Raw genomic sequence first — 22293 nt, forward strand, 5'->3', positions numbered from 1 at the left:
ACGGGAAGGATTGTGCCTGATATTCATGATGAAGACATAATCTTTCAATCAGTTTAATTGATGTCTGCCAGGAGCTGGCATGTCAATCAACTGCTAGTAGTCTGTTGTTATTTATGTATTGTTGTCATTTTGTTTATTTTCTTTTGTTACATCTTCTGACATCAGACTCTGTCTTCTCTTGAACTGAATTTTAATGTGCGTATTGTTATGCTTTTACTTTTCTACATTAGCTAGAGGTATAGGTGGAGGTTTGAGATCTCATAAACATGTTTAACCCCCAAGTCAGGAGCCTCTAGCCTTTGTTAGTCTTGTATTATTTTTGATTTTAGTTTCTTGTGTACAATTTGGATTTTAGTATGACGTCCATTATCACTGAACTGGTATATATATATTTGTTTAGGGGCCAGCTGAAGGACGCATCCGGGTGTAGGAATTTCTCGCTGCATTGAAGACCTGTTCGTGACCTTCTGCTGTTGTCTGTTCTATGGTCTGGTTGTTGTCTCTTTGACACATTCCCCATTTCCATTCTCAATTTTATTGGTTGAAAACTGTATGTCAGCCTCTAGGTGTTTTTTTTAATTTTTTGTTGTGTGATTGCTGTCTCATTGATATTTATCCAACAATTTCCATTGTTAATAGTATCATCAAGTATTATTTACCAAAAATTATTTATAGCCATGTCGATGACAATCAGTTAAACTTGAAGAAGAAGCTAAGAACATAATTAGGACCAAGTTATAATTATTTTCTGTTTAATAAAATAGAAACAAGAATGCAAAAAATTGTCTGGCCTGGTTTTTTTTCTGTTAATGAGCTTATGATGAAAGTTAGTCCGAGACTACTCTCGACTAGATGAAAATCTATAATAACCTATGGAAATAGGATCAAGATCAAATGTACCCTATCAGATTGAAATATACAACTACCAATCATTATAAACCAAATACAGCTGAGTGAGTTGAGCCACTTCTAGTATCTTACAAATTAATCTAATATCATGTATACATGAAATAAATCAATCCAAGTCTTCCTAAAACATAAGACTTAAAGATTTAGTTAGTCCAGGCTAGATAATATTACAAAACCAATGACATATGGGAAAGATTTATTTTCAAAAGAGATGTATCAGCTTTTATATTAAGCACTATAGAAATTATCTCCGTCTTTATAAGCATGAATTCAATAAATAATAACAAATATTGTAACAAGTATATTACAATTACAACAAAACAATAAGTCAATAGATATGTGTCAAATCAATGTAAATACAAAAATTACTATTTATAATTTAACACAAATTATAATCTAAATAATGGAAGACTAATTCTTAAAGACTTCTTCTTACATTTGTAATTTATTTTCTTCCTCTGATCAGTCAATTGATTTCAAAGAAAAATATATTATATTTATTTACAATTGATATATTAATACTAGAACAATATTGTCAATGAAAAACATATTCAACCTTGTGTTAATCTATAATAGACAAAATTTTAAAATGCCAAAGTCTGTGGTCCATAGCTGAACCATTATATAATTCACACTATATGTAACTTGCATGGAATATCTTATGCCAAAATCTTCTAACAATTGAAATCTGACTGGTTCAATTTTATCTTCTAGGATAAAATATGAAACTGCTTTATATCAAACAAAGGTTTTCTGATAATGTGTCTGGTTCAAGTTTTTTGAAATTTTTATACTTATGTCAAAAGGTCAAAATATTTTGAAAATTAAATTAGCCGAATTAATTTTAGTCAAGGTGTTGAGTGCCACCTTAATGATGCATGAATATGATTTATTTCCCTTTGATTGGATATGTATTACTGTATTTTGTGCAAAACCAAATAAATTTGTGTATTGTCTGTAAGATTACCATATTTTTTTCCAATTTTTCATTTCCAGGAATGCAAGATTCTTCTACCTAAGTTTTACATACATGTACTCTGTAATTTTGTTTGAATTAGGGAAACAAACATTGACAAAGAAGACACATCATAGAACAAACAAAAAATACAAACACAATTATTTTAATATTTCCTAGATCATATTTATCAATGTTTATTTTTTCCCCTATCACATCGAGTACTATAGGTTTCTTGAAACCTTCATCATGTTCATAAAAATAATACATAATACTAATAACAAAATTCATTATGAATCAATTGAATCTGTGCAAATATAAACCAATACATCTGATATAGTTTTATGACAAATAATATATATATATATCAATTAATGTGATGTGTCTTTGAATAAAAAAATAACTATTTTGGCTCCTAAGCAATCCAGTCACATTAAGTTTTATTCAGTGATTGAGTTCATTTGTTGTACAATCTGATTGTTTTCATTGATAACTAAAATGCCCTTTTATAATTCCTTCCATGTGACAAGATAAGCACCATGTAACAAGATAAAAAATAATATTGAATAAAAAATGTAGGGACAGCAATTTTAAGAGTATGTAAACTTAAAAACTGTTGTAAAATGCTTGACTTGCATGAATAATGTCAGAAATGGTTTAACATGCCATATCAAAAACACAGTGACTAAATCATTATTTAAATCTTTCCAATATTATAAATACATTTAAAAGTACAGAGAAAAATGATGCTGAATTTGTACAAATTATTTTGAAGACGTAAAACAAACTTTCCTTTTTGGGGGATTTAAAAGAGGAACAAAATGTACAGGAAAGAATACAAATATATAGGTGCATCTAAATAAACATTCATAGGAAAATAACGTTAGGTACAATACACATCTAGATGTAATTCTTACTACATTAATAAGCTAAATTCATGCTAATGCACTTTTCAAATGTGGATAAAATTAAGAGAATCAACTCATGAAATATCATTTAACATGGATATTTCTTTATTCCAAAGCAAACAATTGAGAATGGAAATGGAGAATGTGTCATGTATTATCATGATTATATTGTAATTCTTGAAATTTAGTTTTATAACATGTATAATCATTAAAAAAAAAAAAAAGATAAACAATCAAATTAATGAACATTCATGTGACATCCAAACACAAAATTAAATGTAATATAAGCTGTCGACATATATATGTCTAGCTTGTCTTCCAACATCCAGAAAAGCATTGAAAAAGACAATCAAATGGACAATCAAATCTGATTATAATCTTACCTATCTATTAAAAGTTATTTCTCTTCCTTTTCATGAATTGTTTTTTTCTTTTACAAAGAGCAAAATGTGTTTTTCAGAAAAGCCAATCAGATGGACCATCGAATCTAATTATAATCTAACTTATCTATTAAAAGTTATTTCTCTTCCTTTTCATGTATTGCTATTTGTATTTTACAGAGAAAAATGTGTTAATCAAATAAGTGGGAATTACCTTTAATCAAAATATTTTATGTTTTCTCATAAATATGTAAACTTGGGACTTGTAAAAAAACTCTTTTAAAATATTATCATGATATAATATGTATCTTTAGAAAAGCAGTTTATATATATGGCACTGCAAATATCAATTAGTACTATAGACATGAAAGATCTTTCTCTGAATATTATAATAGTTTGAAATAATAAACTGTTTCAATAGGAAAATAGAATAAATATCTAGTGAATGTGTGTTGATGTAGTATTAAAGCCAATCTATAGCAGAAAGTTTAATAACTTGTTATCAAATTTGTGTAACCTGGTAACACATATCATGCTTACATCATTTAACAAAAAACACAAATTTGCAAAAATCAATTTGAAAAAATAAATATCTCTAAATGTCTAACATTTCTGTTCATAATCATGATACCTTAATTCATAAGAAGTAAAAAAAAAATTATACCAAGTCTTATATAAAACACTAACACTAAATATTATATATATGAAATATGGGGAACACTGAATGTTATAAGAAATATGGGGAACACTAAATGTTTTAAGAAATATGGCTCTAATTCAAAAGAAAATTTAGTACAATATTTTTTATTTTAAATCTTACCCTTTGCCTTTTAGAAACACATGATTAGAAATAATAGAAAACTACCTTCTTCTATGAACAAGAAGAGCAGAAGACAAGACAGAACAAAAATTAAAAAAAAAGATTAAAAAAAAAAAGGAATACATGATTTTTGCTCGGACCAGAATTTTTGCAATGTTTGCAAAAAAGTTGACTTTCAAAATCCTTAGCATAAATTAAGATTAAAATTTTTAAAGATTGAAAAAAACTAAGCCATACTTCATTTTGATTATCTTTACCATCATGACCATTGTTAATTACTCATGTATCACACTCAGTCAATTTGTACAATAAAAATAAGGAAAACAATATAACAAAATATTGTACACAGTACAAAACTATAATTCATGCCATTATAAATAATATTTGTATTACATTGTGCTACACATGGTATCCTATATTTTTTTAATTTTGGAATTAAGATATATAGGGTCAAAAGTACATTTTCTTGACAACACTTTGATATTTAATTACTATCACTACTTTCAAATATATTAGCAAAGTTGTTAGACAAATCCCTTTCAGAATGTAATATATCAACCCTAAATTTAACTGTCTTACTACTACTACTGTCATCAGAACCATTGGTGAAATCATTTTCTCTATCAGATTCAGATGAAAATTCAGTCAAATTTGAACCAATCAAATTTTCTGTGTCATTTGTGGTATCTTGAAGATCATCAGTGATTGTTAATTGATCATCATTATCCTTATTGTCTTGTCCATTTTCATCCCTCTTATCATCATCTGATCTTTGCTCACTATCAGCAGAAGGTAATTGGTTATTTAACTCAGGGGAGATAACTGTTGACCCTTGTGTTATACTGTCTGACACATAACTTCCTGAGATTGCTTCAAAAGGAAACAGCGGAATAGAAAATGGTTTTGACATTGAAGAATCATAATTCATTTCAATATTTTCAACAGGGTCTGTTTCCATAGTAACAGATGTCGGACTCCTCACACCTCTATTACAGCCATTTTCATACATAAACTTGTATAAGTTATCTTTTGAATTAATGGAAGCACTATTAGCACGTAATGAATCTATCTCAAATTCATCTATACTATTCAAATTTCCGTTCATATTACTAACTAAATTGTCCATCTGATATTCTGAATTATGCACAAACAAAGAATTACTTTGGGGGAAATTATCAGTGTTAAATTCTAGTGAGTGAGGTAAAGAGTCTATATTACTATCTGATGAATCAACTTTTGATTGGTTAGATGGCGATAATTTACTTTCCTCCTCAGTTTCTATACAATCGTTGACATTACTAGAATTTCCACATTTTGCTTCAGATAATATATTGTGAAAGGTTAGTCTATTGTCTTTCTCAATTCCTTGTAGTACTGATGAGGAAAACTCTGTCATACCTTCAAGTTTCTTATCTAGAGATGACGGGACTTCTGAAACCTGTGTTGACATTTCACAATCCAAGTCTGAAGTTGAAAGTTCATTTTCTTCATCCCTTTTTTCTCCTTCCAATTTCTCCTTTTTATAATCCTTCTTTTCTTGAGTGTTTAAAGTAGATTGATTTTCCTTCCTTTTAAAAGCATCTTCCAGCCATTCAGAGGTAGACGTCATGTCCACATCATTAATTACGTTTCCACTACAGGCATATAATTCAGACTGAGAATTACACTCATCATTTGGCCTTATTTTGTTAGTATCACTTTCACTGTCTTGATCCGTATCACGTTCACAGCCGTCTTGGTCTGTATCACGTTCACAGCCGTCTTGGTCCGTATCACGTTCACAGCCGTCTTGGTCCGTATCACGCTCACAGCCGTCTTGATCAGTATCACGTTCACAGCCTTCTTGATCCGTATCCATTTCATATGCTGTTTCATCATCACTTAAATCTTCTTCTGTCATGTCTGTTGAATCATTCAATAATAATAAATTTTGGGTTGAAGTTACATTTTGGCTATTAACTAGGCCTGTCCTTGCACATACATTTTCTAGATCTGCACTGGTTGAATCCTCGGAATCTGACAGGCATATTTTTTCAGAAGAAAACACAGGCAATGCTGAAGTTGTGATAGTTTCCTTGTGATCATCTAGATCAATAAACACAGGCTTTTTCTGAGTACAGTTATCAGCATGTAAATCATTGATAAAAGAGCTGCAATTCCTGGATGAATAACCCGACAAAAAATCACTATTTGAGTATATTGGCTGTCTATGACCAGCATAAATGTTGCTTGGGAATGAGTAAATTGATGGTATTGAATATGGAAAGATTGGTTGAAGTGTTGACTGTGACGAATGTAAACTAGAACTTGGTGCCGTGAATCCTAGCCAATTTTCGGAAGATGGTGTTGGTGAATTACTAATAATCCACGGTAAAGAACTATTTGCTGCCATGGTAACAGATTGGGAAGTGTTTGATGGATTATTGTTTACAATCTTGGAAGTATCACTCACAGTATTGTCCTGTAGTGGGGATTTCACATTGGTATCAGCTCTTCTACCTGTTGATTGCAGATTCAAATCGTCATCATGAATTTGTTTTGTAATATCTATACACAGAGGATTTTCTAAATCATTTTTGTGAGTGTTCATTGAGTCACTTTTAGTCACAATTAGTTCACAATCATCACTTTCAGATTCAGAAATATCCAACAGAGGTCCATTGATAGAAGTCAAATCAACCTGATTCAGTACTGGCCGTAAGCTACTTTCAGTCCCTTCCTGAATAACAAAGTTCTCACTGGTTTCTTGACAAGACTTAGTGTCAGTGTTATCCTGATTGTCATTTTCTTGATTTTTTCTTGTATTTGTAATACTAGCAGTTGAAGCAAATATGTTATCCTGAAACAGCTCACTGAATACATTGGAAAATCCCCTACTTTCAGTTTCACAAACTTTTTTCTTTTTACATGTAAAACATATATCAAAACTGTCTAGAAGTTCTGGTATGTATAGAAGTCCACATTTCAAACAACGTCTACTGTTTTCTAAACTTAAAATACTGTCATCTATGTGATATGGAGCAGATTCTCTCGTAACATTTGTTGTGCTATTGGATTCTGTTTCTGGTTCATCAAGTCTACTTTTCTGTAAGTCATTTTTATCACTAGTCTGTGTAAGAAATGGAATAAACAAATTATTTGGTGTACATGAAGTAACAGTCGATGTTATTATGTGATCTGATGACGTGGGCAGACTTGTTTGTACCTCTGGTTTATTAGAATCTGAGTTTAATTTATCCAAAAGCTTTGGTACTATATCAATTAACTTGCTTGACTTCTTGTGTCCAGAAGAATGCTTCTTATAGGGTGATACAGATTGAGAGCTTGAAGTAGAAGTTTGATTAATCAATGATAAAGCTGAAGGGAATAAGCATTCAGAAGACAATGATCTATTAACACTTTTTTGTATTTCATTATTTCCTGCAGTTGGTAAAACTATAACAGATTTCAATTTTTTGCTAGATTTTGATTTGTGTTTTTGTCCATCATTTTTATGTTTTCTAAGCTTTTTATGATGATATTTTTCAGTATTTATGACTATCTCTGAACTTTTATCCAAATTTGCTTGAGAATTGTTAGTTTTAGAAGTTGACTGTTCACCATGTTTGGAGGATGATATTGAACTGCAAGAATCCCTGTGTTTAGAAGAATGTCTACGAGACTTATCTGAAGAGTGGTGCTTCTTCCGTTTTTTGTGTTTATGTCTGTCTTTGGAATTTTCTCGACTGTCCTTTTTATTTTCCTTGTGCTTTTTATGCTCTTTCTTTACTTTTTTCTTCTTATTATAATGTTTATGTTCAAAATCTAAGAAAAAATTTCTTTCAACATCAGAACTATCTGAGGACAACATTATTGGTGACCTTTCTTCCCATGGTTTGTCAACTTTGACGAAAACAATGTCACTACCATTACTATCTGCTGACTGAGTAGAATCAGAATCGGAATCTGAAGTAGAGGCTATGTCAATTGGTGAAGATGCTCTATTTCCTTCAACTGGTATATTTTCTGTTGTATTGGGTATTGGTAATTCCAGATCGGCTCCCAAAGACATCCATGATGGTCCTGGCGTTGGGGAATCCCATCCAGACACTGATAATGGAAGGGTCATAGAACTAACAGGTGATTCAGCCTCAAGTATATCTCTAACACTCCTAAACAATGGTGACAAGTTTGACACACTGCTGAAAGGATGGTTTATCCTTCTGTCAACCTGAGGGGATCTAGGATTAGAATTTTCATCTTCAATATCAATGATTTCATCTAAAAACTCATCATCAATGTCGGCAGTCGAATCATTGCTATCTGAATCCAATGTCACAGGTCCTGGCTGGTAAACTACTTGAGCATCATAGGCTATCATGTTGTAGGGTGATTTGGCAAAACAGGAAAACTCATGCATGAAGTGGCGAGTATGTCGTCCAACGTATGGATATACATGTTGGTAAAAATCTTCACTATCAATCGAGTGAGATTTAATAAGTCCCATTATTATTTCTATAACAAGCTGTACATGGTCAGGCTGATTTTGAAGTAGAGAATTCAGTTCTCGATTTAACCAAGGAACCAATCTATGCATTGTTGCAGGGTTTTGTCTGTAAAAATTTGGAGTTGTGTCCCTTACTCTAAGTCTTCTATCAGTAACCTCTTCTGCTTGCATTCCATTAGTGTAGATTCTTCTTCGGAATTCAGATGTTGCTGGCTCTCGATGTCTCCTCCAATGAGATCTTGTGGTAACATTAGATGGCCTGGCAATTGGTTGATTATAATTATGTTCTGGTCCAATCGTAAGTCTACGTTCAAATGTCAAAGTGGTTCTATACCGAAATCTAGTTCCATCTCTTTCCCATCGACTTTTATTAGCCTCTTCTTCAATATTGTAACGATCAAACTTTTCATATGAATTAACATTGTAAATGATATTTTTGAACTTCTGCTTGCAGAGAGGACATTCAGCCTTTACTTTGGACCATTCCTTCAGACAAACAAAGCAGAACATATGAAAACAACTGTCAGTGAATGATTTGTTTTGTAAGTCACCCAAACATATAGAACAATTTTCAGGTGATGTTGGTCGTGACGGTGATCCTCCCTCTTTATCTTGCTGGTTTTCCTGGGAATTGCATGCATCTGACGATTCATCTATCTTTTTCTGCTTTCCTCTACTTTTCTTTTCATCTTTCTTTGAAGAAGTTCTTTTACGCTTCCTTCTTTCACCATCCTGAGATTTTGCTTTCTTCGACTCTTTCTCCATATTGAACTGAAAATAAAATCAGTCTTCATTTATCAATACTTCAACACTAAACAAATTCAAGTTCAGGGATGAATCTTTAATATTATAATTCCTTGATTTCATGGTTAGGAGGCATTATCATTATTATGTAACAGAAAATTTCCTTGGCATTTTCTTTTTACAAAATACCATGACTACAGTAAAAATTCTTATATATGCATTATCTAATTAGCTGATAAAAATACAAGGATGTGATATGATTGCTGATTAGTCAAATACCAAAAAGACCAAAGCATGTAAATATAAATGTAAGCAACTAATATACATGTATATGGTTAAGAGCCTTGGAGTCAAAGAATGTGTGCAAATGGTCATAAAAGCACTAAAATTAAATGTTAAAAAATTCATTCAATTGACAAAAGTAATCAAGTAATTGTTAAATGAATAACATTGACTAAAGAATAAATTTCCCATGCAAAGTACCTATGAGAGAATCAATATCAATTCTAAAAAATGCTATCTTTAATGGCTTAACAACAGTATTCTAATTGTATCCCTTGTGAACAAGTCTGTTTAAAAGTTTGGTTACCTTTTGAGATAAATGCAGACATTTTTGTATTTTGTATCTATAAAAGATAAGAGTTAAGGGTTACAGAGGAGAAAGTGTGATTTTCTAACTTAGAATCATTCTCTATGATAACACTAGAAGATGCCTGCAACGGCACAATTGAGCAAGTGTTGCAACATAAGAGTTTTTAAATTTCGTGCAAAAGCATATTAGAGAAGGATCGATAACAGGCTCCCAATTGGTTTATTTTTGCTTTTCTGTGGAAAAAAAATTAATTTAGGAAGTACAAAACACACTATTTATCATGTTTATATGTCATATCATAAATATTTTCCACTATGTATATTGTATATGGTATCAGAGAAGATGTGGCTCAATGAAATTGGTCTCTTCCTTTAATAGTATAGATTTCACGCCTAAAAAGAAACCTATTGTATTTGAGATGATATCTAGCCAATATATGTGCTGTGAGAGTCATAACGGTACGACAGCTATTAATGTGGGGAAAGTGTTATAGGATTACTTCCCTTGATTAGTAGATATTTAGTGTGATTTTATTTTCCAAAAAGATTCAGGCTCTCCTGTTACACTAGCTACAAATGTAGTTATACAGCAATAAAAAGTCGGTAAAATGAAATATCATAATACGTTATTAATGTTGCCAAGAACACTTACTTTGTACCATGCAAATAATGAAAACTTCACAGTTTAAATCAACTCTTCATATTATCCTACAAATCTTCACTAGACATAAATGGTTCATGGTCTCCTACATCAGTCTGTTTGATCTGTTGAATACAAAGAAAAGTATAAAAGTAAGTTATGGTTTACATGTACATGTACTTGGTTTAGATGACAGAAAATTCTAATGTACTCACAGGCTGTTAAGGTGCCTATTTTTCCCAACTCTGTCTGATTATCATGATTTTTAATTATAATACATTTACATTATTTAATTTTTAACAAGATTAAGCTAAACACAAACTTAGTCCAGGGTTGTCACTAATAAATTTTGAAGACGAGTTCAGGGACTCATAATTTTTGGCATTGGAGAGTCCAACAGGAAGAAGATGAAATTTATTGCTATATTATACATTTTGTAATTATCAATTAAGTCCCCATGACAGAATAGGTCATGGATATTATATCAAGTTTAGATTATTTTTTAACTTTGTTTGTCATAAAATGATATTTGTGCTCAATTGTTACAGGAGTAAATAGGTATGCATTATCATGATTATGATTAAATAGTTCATTTAAGTAGGACATGTTGGATCTTTTTTATGACTGTGTAAAATTTAGTGCTAAATATATTGGTCGGCCGGTCTGCACTTATTTAAAATTTGGAAAATATGTTCTTTATGACGTACATTGCAGTTATACCTTTATATTTAGTGGTCGGCACTTATTAAAAATTTAGAAAATATGTTAATAAGTGCTGACTGCTGACCTTACTTTTAAGCATATATAGATAAATAAGTGCCGACCTTACTATTTTATAGTAAACATTTACTAATATTTGCTGACTGCTGACCTTAATTTTCAGTAAACATATGCTCACTAACAATTGACGACTGCTGACCTTACTTTTAAGGGAACATTTAGTGAGAAGTGCCTACTGCTGACCTTAATACTAGAAACAACTTCAACGAAAGTTACGTTATTTGAATACATTTTAATTTTTTTAGTATTTTCAAAATATCTTTGCCCATATGAATTTCTCTTTTTTGAGCGTATGAATATATCTATAATCATAATTTTTTGTCCATACATCCTACTTGAGCCGATGCACTCACCATAGTGAAAAACCTGTAAGTTGATTGAACTAAATTAAGTTAGATAATTTATGTATTTTGAGATATATATATATCTAATTAGCTTTTGACAAATGGATGCTACATGTACATTGTACTGTTTAATAATTTTTCGGGAAATTCAAACTACAACAGAACACTGTTTTTCTTTGAGACATGTACAATGTAATAGACAGTGCATGTACATTGTACATATAATTCTTTTTTACAACTTGTTTTGTGTATAAGCTACATGTATATGGTTTTAATACTGACCATCTATGGATTCATACGGGGTTAGTAAAATTCATATACATTAAGTGCATCAATGTAACCGTAGCCTCAATTATTATTGTTACATTCGTAATTAATCAGATCCTTACCCAACCCTGTATTCCGGCAATTAGTCTCTAATGTTACAATAATATTTTTATTATTGTTACATTTCCATGTAACCGTAGCCAGTGACTATAATAATACATCAGGAATCTGATGTTCAGTAGTTATAGTCAGTGATCTGGAAGGACGTGCGCCCTGCGCCTATAGCGCATATTGACAAGAAATGGGGCATACAGTCATTACAGTGACAAATGTAAGCGCCGACGTGGGGCACTATATTTTTCACTTCGTTTTGAAATTTTTAGATATCGTCAAATGAATGTCCGATCGTGTTCCGTGCCGCCATGTGTGTGTACACAACTGTGTAATGTTCCTCCAATAATAGGAGCACCTATATATTTTTGGGACGTCTCAGGTGTTTCCCTATCATAATAGAACCATGCGATTTAACGTCTCGGTGTTTTCCTATTGTAATAATAGAACCTTGCGGTCTAACTGATAACCCGAAAAACGTAATTAACCATCACCTTCATGATATATTTGTTTATAAACAACTTTAAATTTGTGAAATTTGGCTAGTACAGACGAGATTAAACTCTAATAATAATCTCATTTAGTTTAGCTTGCTATTATTTCGATTGAAGAAACCCAAGACTTTTTAGGAATATAGTTTTTGTCTCCATAAAAGACGCCTAACTGTCCTTGTCATTTTTTGGTCTTTGGCTCGTTTTCACATTTTGTAAACATGACTTCAGCGATTTGTTGTTATGTTCTATGAATTAATGGTACTCTATACTGTTATTCTTGTCACCGTAATGAAGTTATAATAATACAAGAAGTGCAGAGGAAATGCCTGAAATGTCCTCTGATACGGAACGTCTAATATAAGTATGGTATCCATGAAGATCCAAATCTAATGTACAAAAAAAATATGAACATGAACAAGGCAACAGTACCAGTTTAAACATTGTAAATAAAGGTTGACTTAAATATTGTTGGGGTTCGAAGAAGTTATTTTATATTCATTGAAATTGAAATTATAAAATCACAGGAACAATATCCATGATTTTATTTAAAATCATAAAGGTAAGTATCAACACCTCTTTGCCAAAATATACTGATAATTTTTTTTACAGAAGTCAATTAGAATGGCCCACTCATTTGACAACATGGCCCATTATTTTTTTAAATGGCCCATTGATTTTATATTTGCGGGGCCCTGGGCCCATAGTGAACCAGATGCTCCGCAGGGCATAGCTTTATACGACTGCAGAGGTTGAACCCTGAACGGTTGGGGCAAGTATGGACACAACATTCAAGCTGGATTCAGCTCTAAATTTGGATTGTGATTAAATAGTTGACACAGCATAGGTTTCTGACACAGAATGAATGTGTTCTAATGAACTTAAAATTTTTGTTTTCTCTTAGAGCAATTCACTATGCTGTTGAATATTAATCCTCTCAAAAAAGTGTTTGAAGAAATTTTCTTTTTTATTTATGAAATTTCAAATGAGAAAAATTGAACCCAATTTTTTTAATCACATCCCCCTTTCCCTTATTCCAAAACTAATCTCAATTAAAATGTCTAATGGAGTTTGCAACAATAACTACTCATTTAAATACATCATAAAATATTAAGATGTAAAAAAACTGCTTGTTATCACTGAATGGTAAAGATTATTTTAATTTATCAGTTGGTAGTAAAAAGTGAATATACATTGTATATTGTATATAACAAAGATTTAAGTTGATTCTGGACAAAGAAAGATAACTCCAATTAAAAAAAAATCTTGCTATTGCACAATATTTTGCAATTAGATATTTCTTGCTTACTATTCTGGACAAAGAAAGATAACTCTAATTAAAAAAAAATTTGCTATTTCACAATATTGTGCAATTAGATATTTCTTGCCATTGCGCAATACTGTGCAATTGAAAAGACTTGCTATTGCACAATACTTAATATAATAATTTTAGATCCTGATTTGGACCAACTTGAAAACTGGGCCCATAATAAAAAATCTAAGTACATTTTTGGATTCAGCATATCAAAGAACCCCAAGATTTCAATTTTTGTTAAAATCAGACTAAGTTTAATTTTGGACCCTTTGGACTTTAGTGTAGACCAATTTGAAAACAGGACCAAAAATGAAGAATCTACATACACAGTTAACAGTCGAAAACCAGGTTGAAATAGAACAAAAGAATCGAAGCTCTTTGTTAGAGAAGGCGATAAATGTTTACTGTATTGTTTACTATAGTGACAAAATTTTAAAAAGTTAATAGAAACAAACAAAATTGCAATTTTCTTCTCAATTACGAGGTGTTTTATTTTAAAATCACCATTTGCATAAGTTTTCAATTTATCTAGTACATAGTTAAGCAGAACAATTAGGTATCAAGTCGACGACATGGGTATCTTTCAAGTTGGATGAAGAAAATGCATAACCTCCGATTTTTATGAAAAAATTACCACGGACGGAAAACATATCAATCTATTAGTTCAGTAATTTTCGTGTCTGCCCTTCCATTGTGTGACTGAAGAAAAAAATCCAAAAAATGGGTAACAATTGTATTGAAAAGAGAACATCGAGTGCACCTTTTTATGTTAGGGCGTGTTTGAGTTGAGTATTTTGTTTGATATCGTACAAAATAAGAATATTTCATACATCGTCTCGCTTCAGATTCTATCATTTTTATATATTAAAGCTACAGGTTGACTTTATAACACAAAAAAATCACAGTACTAAAAGATGAAATATATGGGTCAAGTGAAATACCTATCTAATGAGTCACAAAAACAGAGAAGGTGTGTTCGAATAGCTATTTTTTTGCTGAAAGTACTTGACGACAGTCTTTCAAGTTGGATGATGAAAATGCATATCTTCGAAAAATTCTATTTTTTTGTATGTGATTACTAGGGTTTATAGTCTTCATACACTAAAAAAATCTAGTCTGCCCTTCCACGAAATATTTAATTAGAATTTTTTTAATGTTTATGAATTTTCGAAAATTCCACCTGACAACCGATCAGACAATAGTTTTAAGTTGAATCAATGCAGACAAGATTATTAACTGATGCTCATTAGCTAGTTGATACATTTGTCTTTTAAAATACAACTGACATATAAGGATCGTAATGGTGCAATGTGGATAAATTTATCGGTTTCCAAGAGCAATATTGGTAGCGCGTCATCCCTACAATGGCTTCCATTTCTACGATTGTGAAAATGAACTGGCGTAATGGGGAGATAATTTTGACGAAGTAGACTCCTGACTGTTAAGATTTGGTATATCAAAGAACCCCATTTATTCAATTTTTGATGAAATCAAACAAAGTTTAATTTTGGACCCCGGTTTGGACCAACTTGAAAACTGGGCCAATAATCAAGAATCTAAGTACATTTTTAGATTCAGCATATCAAAGAACCTAACTGATTCATTTTTTGTCAAAATCAAACTAAGTTTAATTTTGGACCCTTTGGACCTTAATGTAGACCAATTTGAAAACGGGACCAAAAGTTAAGAATCTACATACACAGTCATGACAGTTAGATTCGGCATATCAAAGAACCCCAATTATTCAATTTTGATGAAATCAAACAAAGTTTAATTTTGGACCCTTTGGGCCCCTTATTCTGTTGGGACCAAAACTCCCAAAATCAATACCAACCTTCCTTTTATGGTCATAAACCTTGTGTTTAAATTTCATAGATTTCTATTTACTTATACTAACGTTATAGTGCGAAAACCAAGAAAAATGCTTATTTGGGTCCCTTTTTGGCCCCTAATTCCTAAACTGTTGAAACCAAAACTCCCAAAATCAATCCCAACCGTTCTTTTGTGGTCATAAACCTTGTGTCAAAATTTCATAGATTTCTATTAACTTAAACTAAACTTATAGTGCGAAAACCAAGAGAATGCTTATTTGGGCCCTTTTTGGCCCCTAATTCCTAAAATGTTGGGACCAAAACTCCCAAAATCAATACCAACCTTCCTTTTGTGGTCATAAACCTTGTGTTAAAATTTCATAGATTTCCATTCACTATTACTAAAGTTAGAGTGCGAAAACTAAAAGTATTCGGACGACGACGCAGAAGACGACGCCAACGTGATAGCAATATACGACAAAAAAAATTTCAAATTTTTGCGGTCGTATAAAAAAACCTTTCAGATCACTGTATAGTTTGTTGATGTGTTTCGGCTCATAAGTGTTTCTCCTTTTTTATATAGATTAGTCTGTTGGTTTTCCTGTTTAAACGGTTATACACTCATTTTTTAGGCCTTTCATAGTCCAAATAATTATGACGTTTTGCAAGGCTATTTCATTTTTTTAGGAAGGCGTCCCAGCAAAAACTAAAATAGCCTTGAAAGACATCATAATTATTTGGACTAGGCCTTTCGTAGCTTGCTGAGTGTGTGAGTCAACTCTCTGTGTTGAAGACCGTACTCTGACCTATAATGGTTAACTTTTACAAATTGTGACTTGGATGGAGAGTTGTCTTATTGGCACTCCTACCATTTTGCATACCCACATATTCTTATATGATATCTATATCTAAACCTTCTTACCACTTCATGGAGTTTAATATTTTGGTATATATTAAAGAGCATACATATACAAATGTATGTTATGTTGACAATAAGACATCAAGTTGATGTCTTAACATACCTATATGTGACCCTACTTGAAAAAATTAGCCAGGTACGCCTTATTATCATTTCAACATATATTTTTTTTATGTTGTAATTTACCAAAGCACAAAACGAAAAGCTTCTTTCCTTTTGACTTACAAATCTGACAATCAAGACATCAGTAGTTTTCTTATCTAGAATATAATCATTCCCTAAAAACGACAAAAATACCTCTTCAAGGACACTTTTTTATCCAGGAAATCTGTTCTTCGTGGTAACATGATAATCCTTTCTGCTATATTTCAGAACAAATTATCTGTGCCATATGTTTTGAGAAAGACACATTCATTGGACAATTAACTAAAATCAACTAATCATAAACGTCGATGCAAAACAACTTCATTGTAGAAAATCTGGTAACTTTAGTATTTTGTATAAGGTAAAACAGTAATTCATAAACAGGGACACTAAATTAAATAGAGATAACGAATAGATAAATTTTTCGAAGTCTCTCGGGTATTTTCCTTTTCAACAATTTATGGCGGGTAACATTGAAAATAACCCAAAACAACCTAGCCCCTGTTCAGGTAGAGAGGAACAGTGGCTATTTGTGTTTGTATTTAGTATGTATATAGGTCAAATGGTAGACACAAAGGGTAGTGAAGTCCTGTATTACGATAAAGCATGTATGTCCAACCACAGGAGTTTGAAATCCTATCAATAACTGAATAAGGTTCATGTGGACCCTATGGCTAAAATGGCCGTATTTTCACCTCAAAATTTACTCTAAGTACAGGCAAACCTGTGCATCTGGAAAAGTTTTAAGGCATAGCATGCCCTAGATAAATAGAATTCAAATGCAATGTATGATTTAGAAAATTTATAACTTAACTGGATTTTGCTGTACACTTTTTTTCGTCCCTGCAGAAGATGATAAAATTAACAAACAGTTGAGTTTACCTTGATATGGTCCACTCAGGTACACAGTTTAAATAACCAATTATTGTCAGGTATCTATTGTCCATCTCATGTCCAAGTCAAGCAATACAGCTCACTTCAATTATTACCTGTGGGGAAGTTCTCAAACCTGTTTCCCAACTTAGTTTATTTTGGCACCTTCTGGAGGAATGACAAAAAGTGCACGGCAAAATCCTGGTAAGTTTTTATTTTTCTAAAACATAAAACATATTTGAAATTTATTTATCTAGGGCATGCTATGCCTGAAATTTTTTACAGATGCGCAGATTTGTCTGTACTCAGAGTAAATTTTGAGGTGAAAATACGGCCATTTTAGCCATAGGGTCCACATGAACCATAAGGGGGTAAAAATATACCAAAGTCGACTATCACAGTAGAGCTTCTCCTATCAGTGTCACTATATTTATATTATTAAGGTTCACTTCAACAAAAATGGCTGTGTTTACACCATGAGATTTTCTCTGAGTGCAGAGAAAACTATCAAATTTGTTTTGATTTTTTTGCAAGGAGCCATGAGGGAGGTTAGGAGGGGTCCTGATCCCGAAATCCCGGGCTTAAAAACACGATATCTCGAAATCCCAGGCTAAAAAACATGAAATCCTGAGGTCCCGAAATTCGAAAAATAGAATTCCCGGATCCCGAAAGGGTCAATCCCGAAATCCCGAGCTTAAAAACACCCGATCCCGGAGTCCCGATAAAGGTCCTATCCCCCCTCAGCCATGATTACAGGAATAATTTATTCTGTTAAACTTTAATTCCTCTTTCATTTTTATGTTTCCAGCTCTATTTTATTAATTAGCAGTTGCAACTGACTCCAAGTTTCTTTTTAAAATTAATCGACTGATAGTTTTGAACAAATTGTTCCAAGTCATGATAACTTTGAAATGTCTTCCCCACATGTTTATCACTCTTTTCGATTTCAAGAATATTTATTAATTGAGAAAAACTGTTCACTTACATGTACCTATATACGCACAGACACTGACTATAAGGAATTGAAAAATTTGACCATGTGTACAGACAAACTGGTGCTTTTAGGAAATTTTAGGCATCATGGCAGCATCAGGAACATATTTGTTGATGTTAGATATTCTGTCCCGGTATGATCTAGATATATCAATGTTATATTAAGTCATGTTTCACATGTTTCACAAACTAAAATAAACTTACCTGGATCTTGATGGGTCTGCAGAAGATAAATGCACACCTGATAAACCAATACATGAGTTTCATTTTATGTGGTTTACTCAGTTACAGAGTTAAAATCACATACAATGTATCAACATTTCTATATTTGTAGATATCTGTTGTCCATTTAACAGGTTGAGGATAGCCCATCAAATAGGGAACTATCCCCCAAATAAGTAACAATCCCTCATTTAAGTAATCATTTCATAGTGCTAAAAACTAAATTTTCTAAAATGGGTCTTTTCAGGTAAAATGGCACAAATTTTTAGAAAATGGAACAACTTCTTCCAAAGAAGTTTATTTTCATTAATATGGGTTTTAAAAAAGTCAGTAGCCATGAAAATAGTCAAATTGTATGTTCTCAGTAAATCAAGATAGGGATAATCATCTTTTGGAAAATGCTCTGCATTTTTCATAAATATGCCATTTTAAGAAAAAAGTCTTATGAAAATTTTGTTTTTTAGCACTACTAAATGATTACTCAAATGCGGGGTTGTTACTCATTTGGGGAACAGTTCCCCATTTTGTGGGTTGTCCCCAACCTGTTTTAATCAATACTTCTCAATACATATATTATATATATACATGATACACATTGTATTTAAGGGAACCTCTCAAACCTCTTCCCAACTTAGTTCATTTTGACACCTTCTGCAGTAATGAATAGCAAAATCCAGAAAACTTTTGAATTTTCTGAAACATAAAATGCATTACAATTTTTAATTATCTAGGTTCTGCCTTGGCTTAAAACTTAACAGGTGCACATGTTTGTCTGTACTCAAGAGTAATATTTGTAGTGTAAATACGGCCATATTAGCCAAAGGTTATGGTGAACCTTAAATAGAACTTGGAATCGTGTGTAAAAACAAGTACATTTACATTGCTAATGATTGTATCACAACACAAACTTTTAAAAACTTTGGAACATTATTATGATAGAAGGACATTAAAGCTTTTTTAGCTCACCTGTCCCGAAGGGACAAGTGAGCTTATGCCATCACTTGGCGTCCGTCGTCGTCTGTCGTCGTAAACTATTTCAAGAATCTTCTCCTCTGAAACTACTGGGCCAAATAATTTCAAACTTTAACTGAATGTTCCTTAGGGTATCTTATTTATAAATTGTATCCGAAGTTTTGATCTATCAACAAACATGGTCGCCATTGCTAAAAATAGAACATAGGGGTCAAATGCAGTTTTTGGCTTATAACTCAAAAACCAAAGCATTTAGAGCAAATCTGACAAGGGTAATATTGTTTATCAGGTCAAGATCTATCTGCCCTGAAATTTTCAGATGAATCAGACAACCTGTTGTTGGGTTGCTGCCCCTGAATTGGTAATTTTAAGGAAATTTTGCTGTTTTTGGTTATTATCTTGAATATTATTATAGATAGAGATAAACTGTAAACAGGAATAATGTTCAGCAAAGTAAGATTTACAAATAAGTCAACATGACGGAAATGGTCAGTTGAACCCTTTAGGAGTTATTGCCCTTTATAGTCAATTTTTAACCATTTTTCGTAAATCTTCTCCTCTGAAACTACTGGGCCAAATACTTCCAAACTTTAATTGAATGTTCCTTAGGGTATCTAGTTTGTAAATTGTATCCGAAGTTATGATCTATCAACAAACATGGTCGCCATTGCTAAAAATAGAACATAGGGGTCAAATGCAGTTTTTGGCTTATAACTCAAAAACCAAAGCATTTAGAGCAAATCTGACGGGGGTAATATTGTTTATCAGGTCAAGATCTATCTGCCCTGAAATTTTCAGATGAATCAGACAACCTGTTGTTGGGTTGCTGCCCATGAATTGGTAATTTTAAGGAAATTTTGCTGTTTTTGGTTATTATCTTGAATATTGTTATAGATAGAGATAAACTGTAAACAGGAATAATGTTCAGCAAAGTAAGATTTACAAATAAGTCAACATGACAGAAATGGTCAGTTGACCCCTTTAGGAGTTATTGCCCTTTATAGTCAATTTTTAACCATTTTTCGTAAATCTTAGTAATCTTTTACAAAAATCTTCTCCTCTGAAACTACTGGGCCAAATACTTCCAAACTTTAACTGAATGTTTCTTAGGGTATCTAGTTTGTAAATTGTATCAGAAGTTGTGATCTATCAACAAACATGGTCGCCATTGCTAAAAATAGAACATAGGGGTCAAATGCAGTTTTTGGCTTATAACTCAAAAACCAAAGCATTTAGAGCAAATCTGAAATGGATAATATTGTTTATCAGGTCAAGATCTATCTGTCCTGAAATTTTCAGATGAATCAGACAACCTGTTGTTGGGTTACTGCCCCTGAATTGGTAATTTTAAAGAAATTTTGCTGTTTTTGGTTATTATCTTGAATATTATTATAGATAGAGATAAACTGTAAACAGAAATAATGTTCAGCAAAGTAAGATTTACAAATAAGTCAACATGACGGAAATGGTCAGTTGACCCCTTTAGGAGTTATAGCCCTTTATAGTCAATTTTTAACCATTTTTCGTAAATATTAGTAATCTTTTACAAAAATCTTCTCCTCTGAAACTACTGGGTTAAATACTTCCAAACTTTAACTGAATGTTCCTTAGGGTATCTAGTTTGTAAATTGTATCCGAAGTTATGATCTATCAACAAACATGGTCGCCATTGCTAAAAATAGAACATAGGGGTCAAATGCAGTTTTTGGCTTATAACTCAAAAACCAAAGCATTTAGAGTAAACCTGACATGGGTAATATTGTTTATCAGGTCAAGATCTATCTGCCCTGAAATTTTCAGATGAATCAGACAACCTGTTGTTGGGTTGCTGCCCCTGAATTGATAATTTTAAGGAAATTTTGCTGTTTTTGTTTATTATCTTGAATATAATTATAAATAGAAATAAACTGTAAACAGCAATAATGTTCAGCAAAGTAAGGTCTTCAATTAAGTCAATTTGACCAAAATTGTCAATTGACCCCTTAAGGAGTTATTGCCCTTTAAAGACTTTTTTCACAATTTGTTCATCATGTTGACTTACTTTAAAAAATCTTCTCCTTTAAAACTGCTGTATCAATTTCAGCCAAACTTAGGCTAAATGAGTTTCAGAGTATCTAGTATAAATTTTATATTTTATTTCCTTGTATGTCAAGAAACATAGCTCCTATGGCTAAAATAGAACATAGGAGAAAATGATTATTTTTTTTGGCTTTTGAAGAAAATAGGACGATCCAAAAAACATTTAAATAAATTGAAAAGCCAAAATAATCATTGATGAGAGATTTAACCAAAAGAATTAAGGTGAGCGATTCAGGCTCTTGAGAGCCTCTTGTTTTTAGATATGATATATATGTAATACAATTACTACAAACTAAAAAGTACCCGTCAACAACAGTTTTCACCAGGGACTTTCTATACTAACGGGACTGGTCACTTATAAAGATGTCTATACAAATGTTCAGACTGAACTGTGCCGTTACTGATGTCATGTGACTTTATAGCAAATCATTTCATATTTAGGAAGTGTTCTTCATAACTACAATGTACAATGATGTATATGTTCAAGTTTAATGAAATAACATTTTTATGAAATTTAATACATTTTGTCATTGCAAAAT

General features: G+C 31.9%; 2 protein-coding genes across 5 annotated transcripts in view; one reads left to right on the forward strand and one right to left on the reverse strand.

Moving 5' to 3' along the window:
• Positions 1 to 1088: 1088 nt before the first annotated feature.
• LOC139523226 (dentin sialophosphoprotein-like) lies at positions 1089 to 16878 on the reverse strand. Its single transcript, XM_071317075.1, has 3 exons — positions 16769 to 16878; positions 10446 to 10558; positions 1089 to 9229 (listed from the first exon to the last, which is right to left on the reverse strand). Exon 3 carries the CDS (start codon positions 9221 to 9223, stop codon positions 4457 to 4459), a length of 4767 nt encoding a protein of 1588 aa, XP_071173176.1. The 5' UTR covers positions 9224 to 9229; positions 10446 to 10558; positions 16769 to 16878; the 3' UTR covers positions 1089 to 4456.
• Positions 16879 to 17034: 156 nt separating this feature from the next.
• LOC139523039 (uncharacterized) overlaps positions 17035 to 22293 on the forward strand; it is a 55055-nt gene continuing 49796 nt past the window's right edge. The window contains exon 1 of one of the 4 annotated variants that reach the window (XM_071316799.1): positions 17035 to 17124. The gene's annotated coding sequence lies outside the window, so the exon portion shown is untranslated. Of the gene's footprint in view, positions 17161 to 22293 lie in introns of all 4 variants that reach the window. The other 3 variants (XM_071316816.1, XM_071316791.1, XM_071316808.1) reach the window with 3 other exon arrangements.

Source organism: Mytilus edulis, chromosome 1 (genome assembly GCF_963676685.1).
Source record: "Mytilus edulis chromosome 1, xbMytEdul2.2, whole genome shotgun sequence".
In the NCBI taxonomy this organism is placed as follows: domain Eukaryota; kingdom Metazoa; phylum Mollusca; class Bivalvia; order Mytilida; family Mytilidae; genus Mytilus; species Mytilus edulis.

Bases quoted from the DNA above. Each gene is read 5' to 3' on its own strand.
- LOC139523226 (XM_071317075.1), bottom strand. From the start codon at position 9,223: ATGGAGAAAGAGTCGAAGAAAGCAAAATCTCAGGATGGTGAAAGAAGG.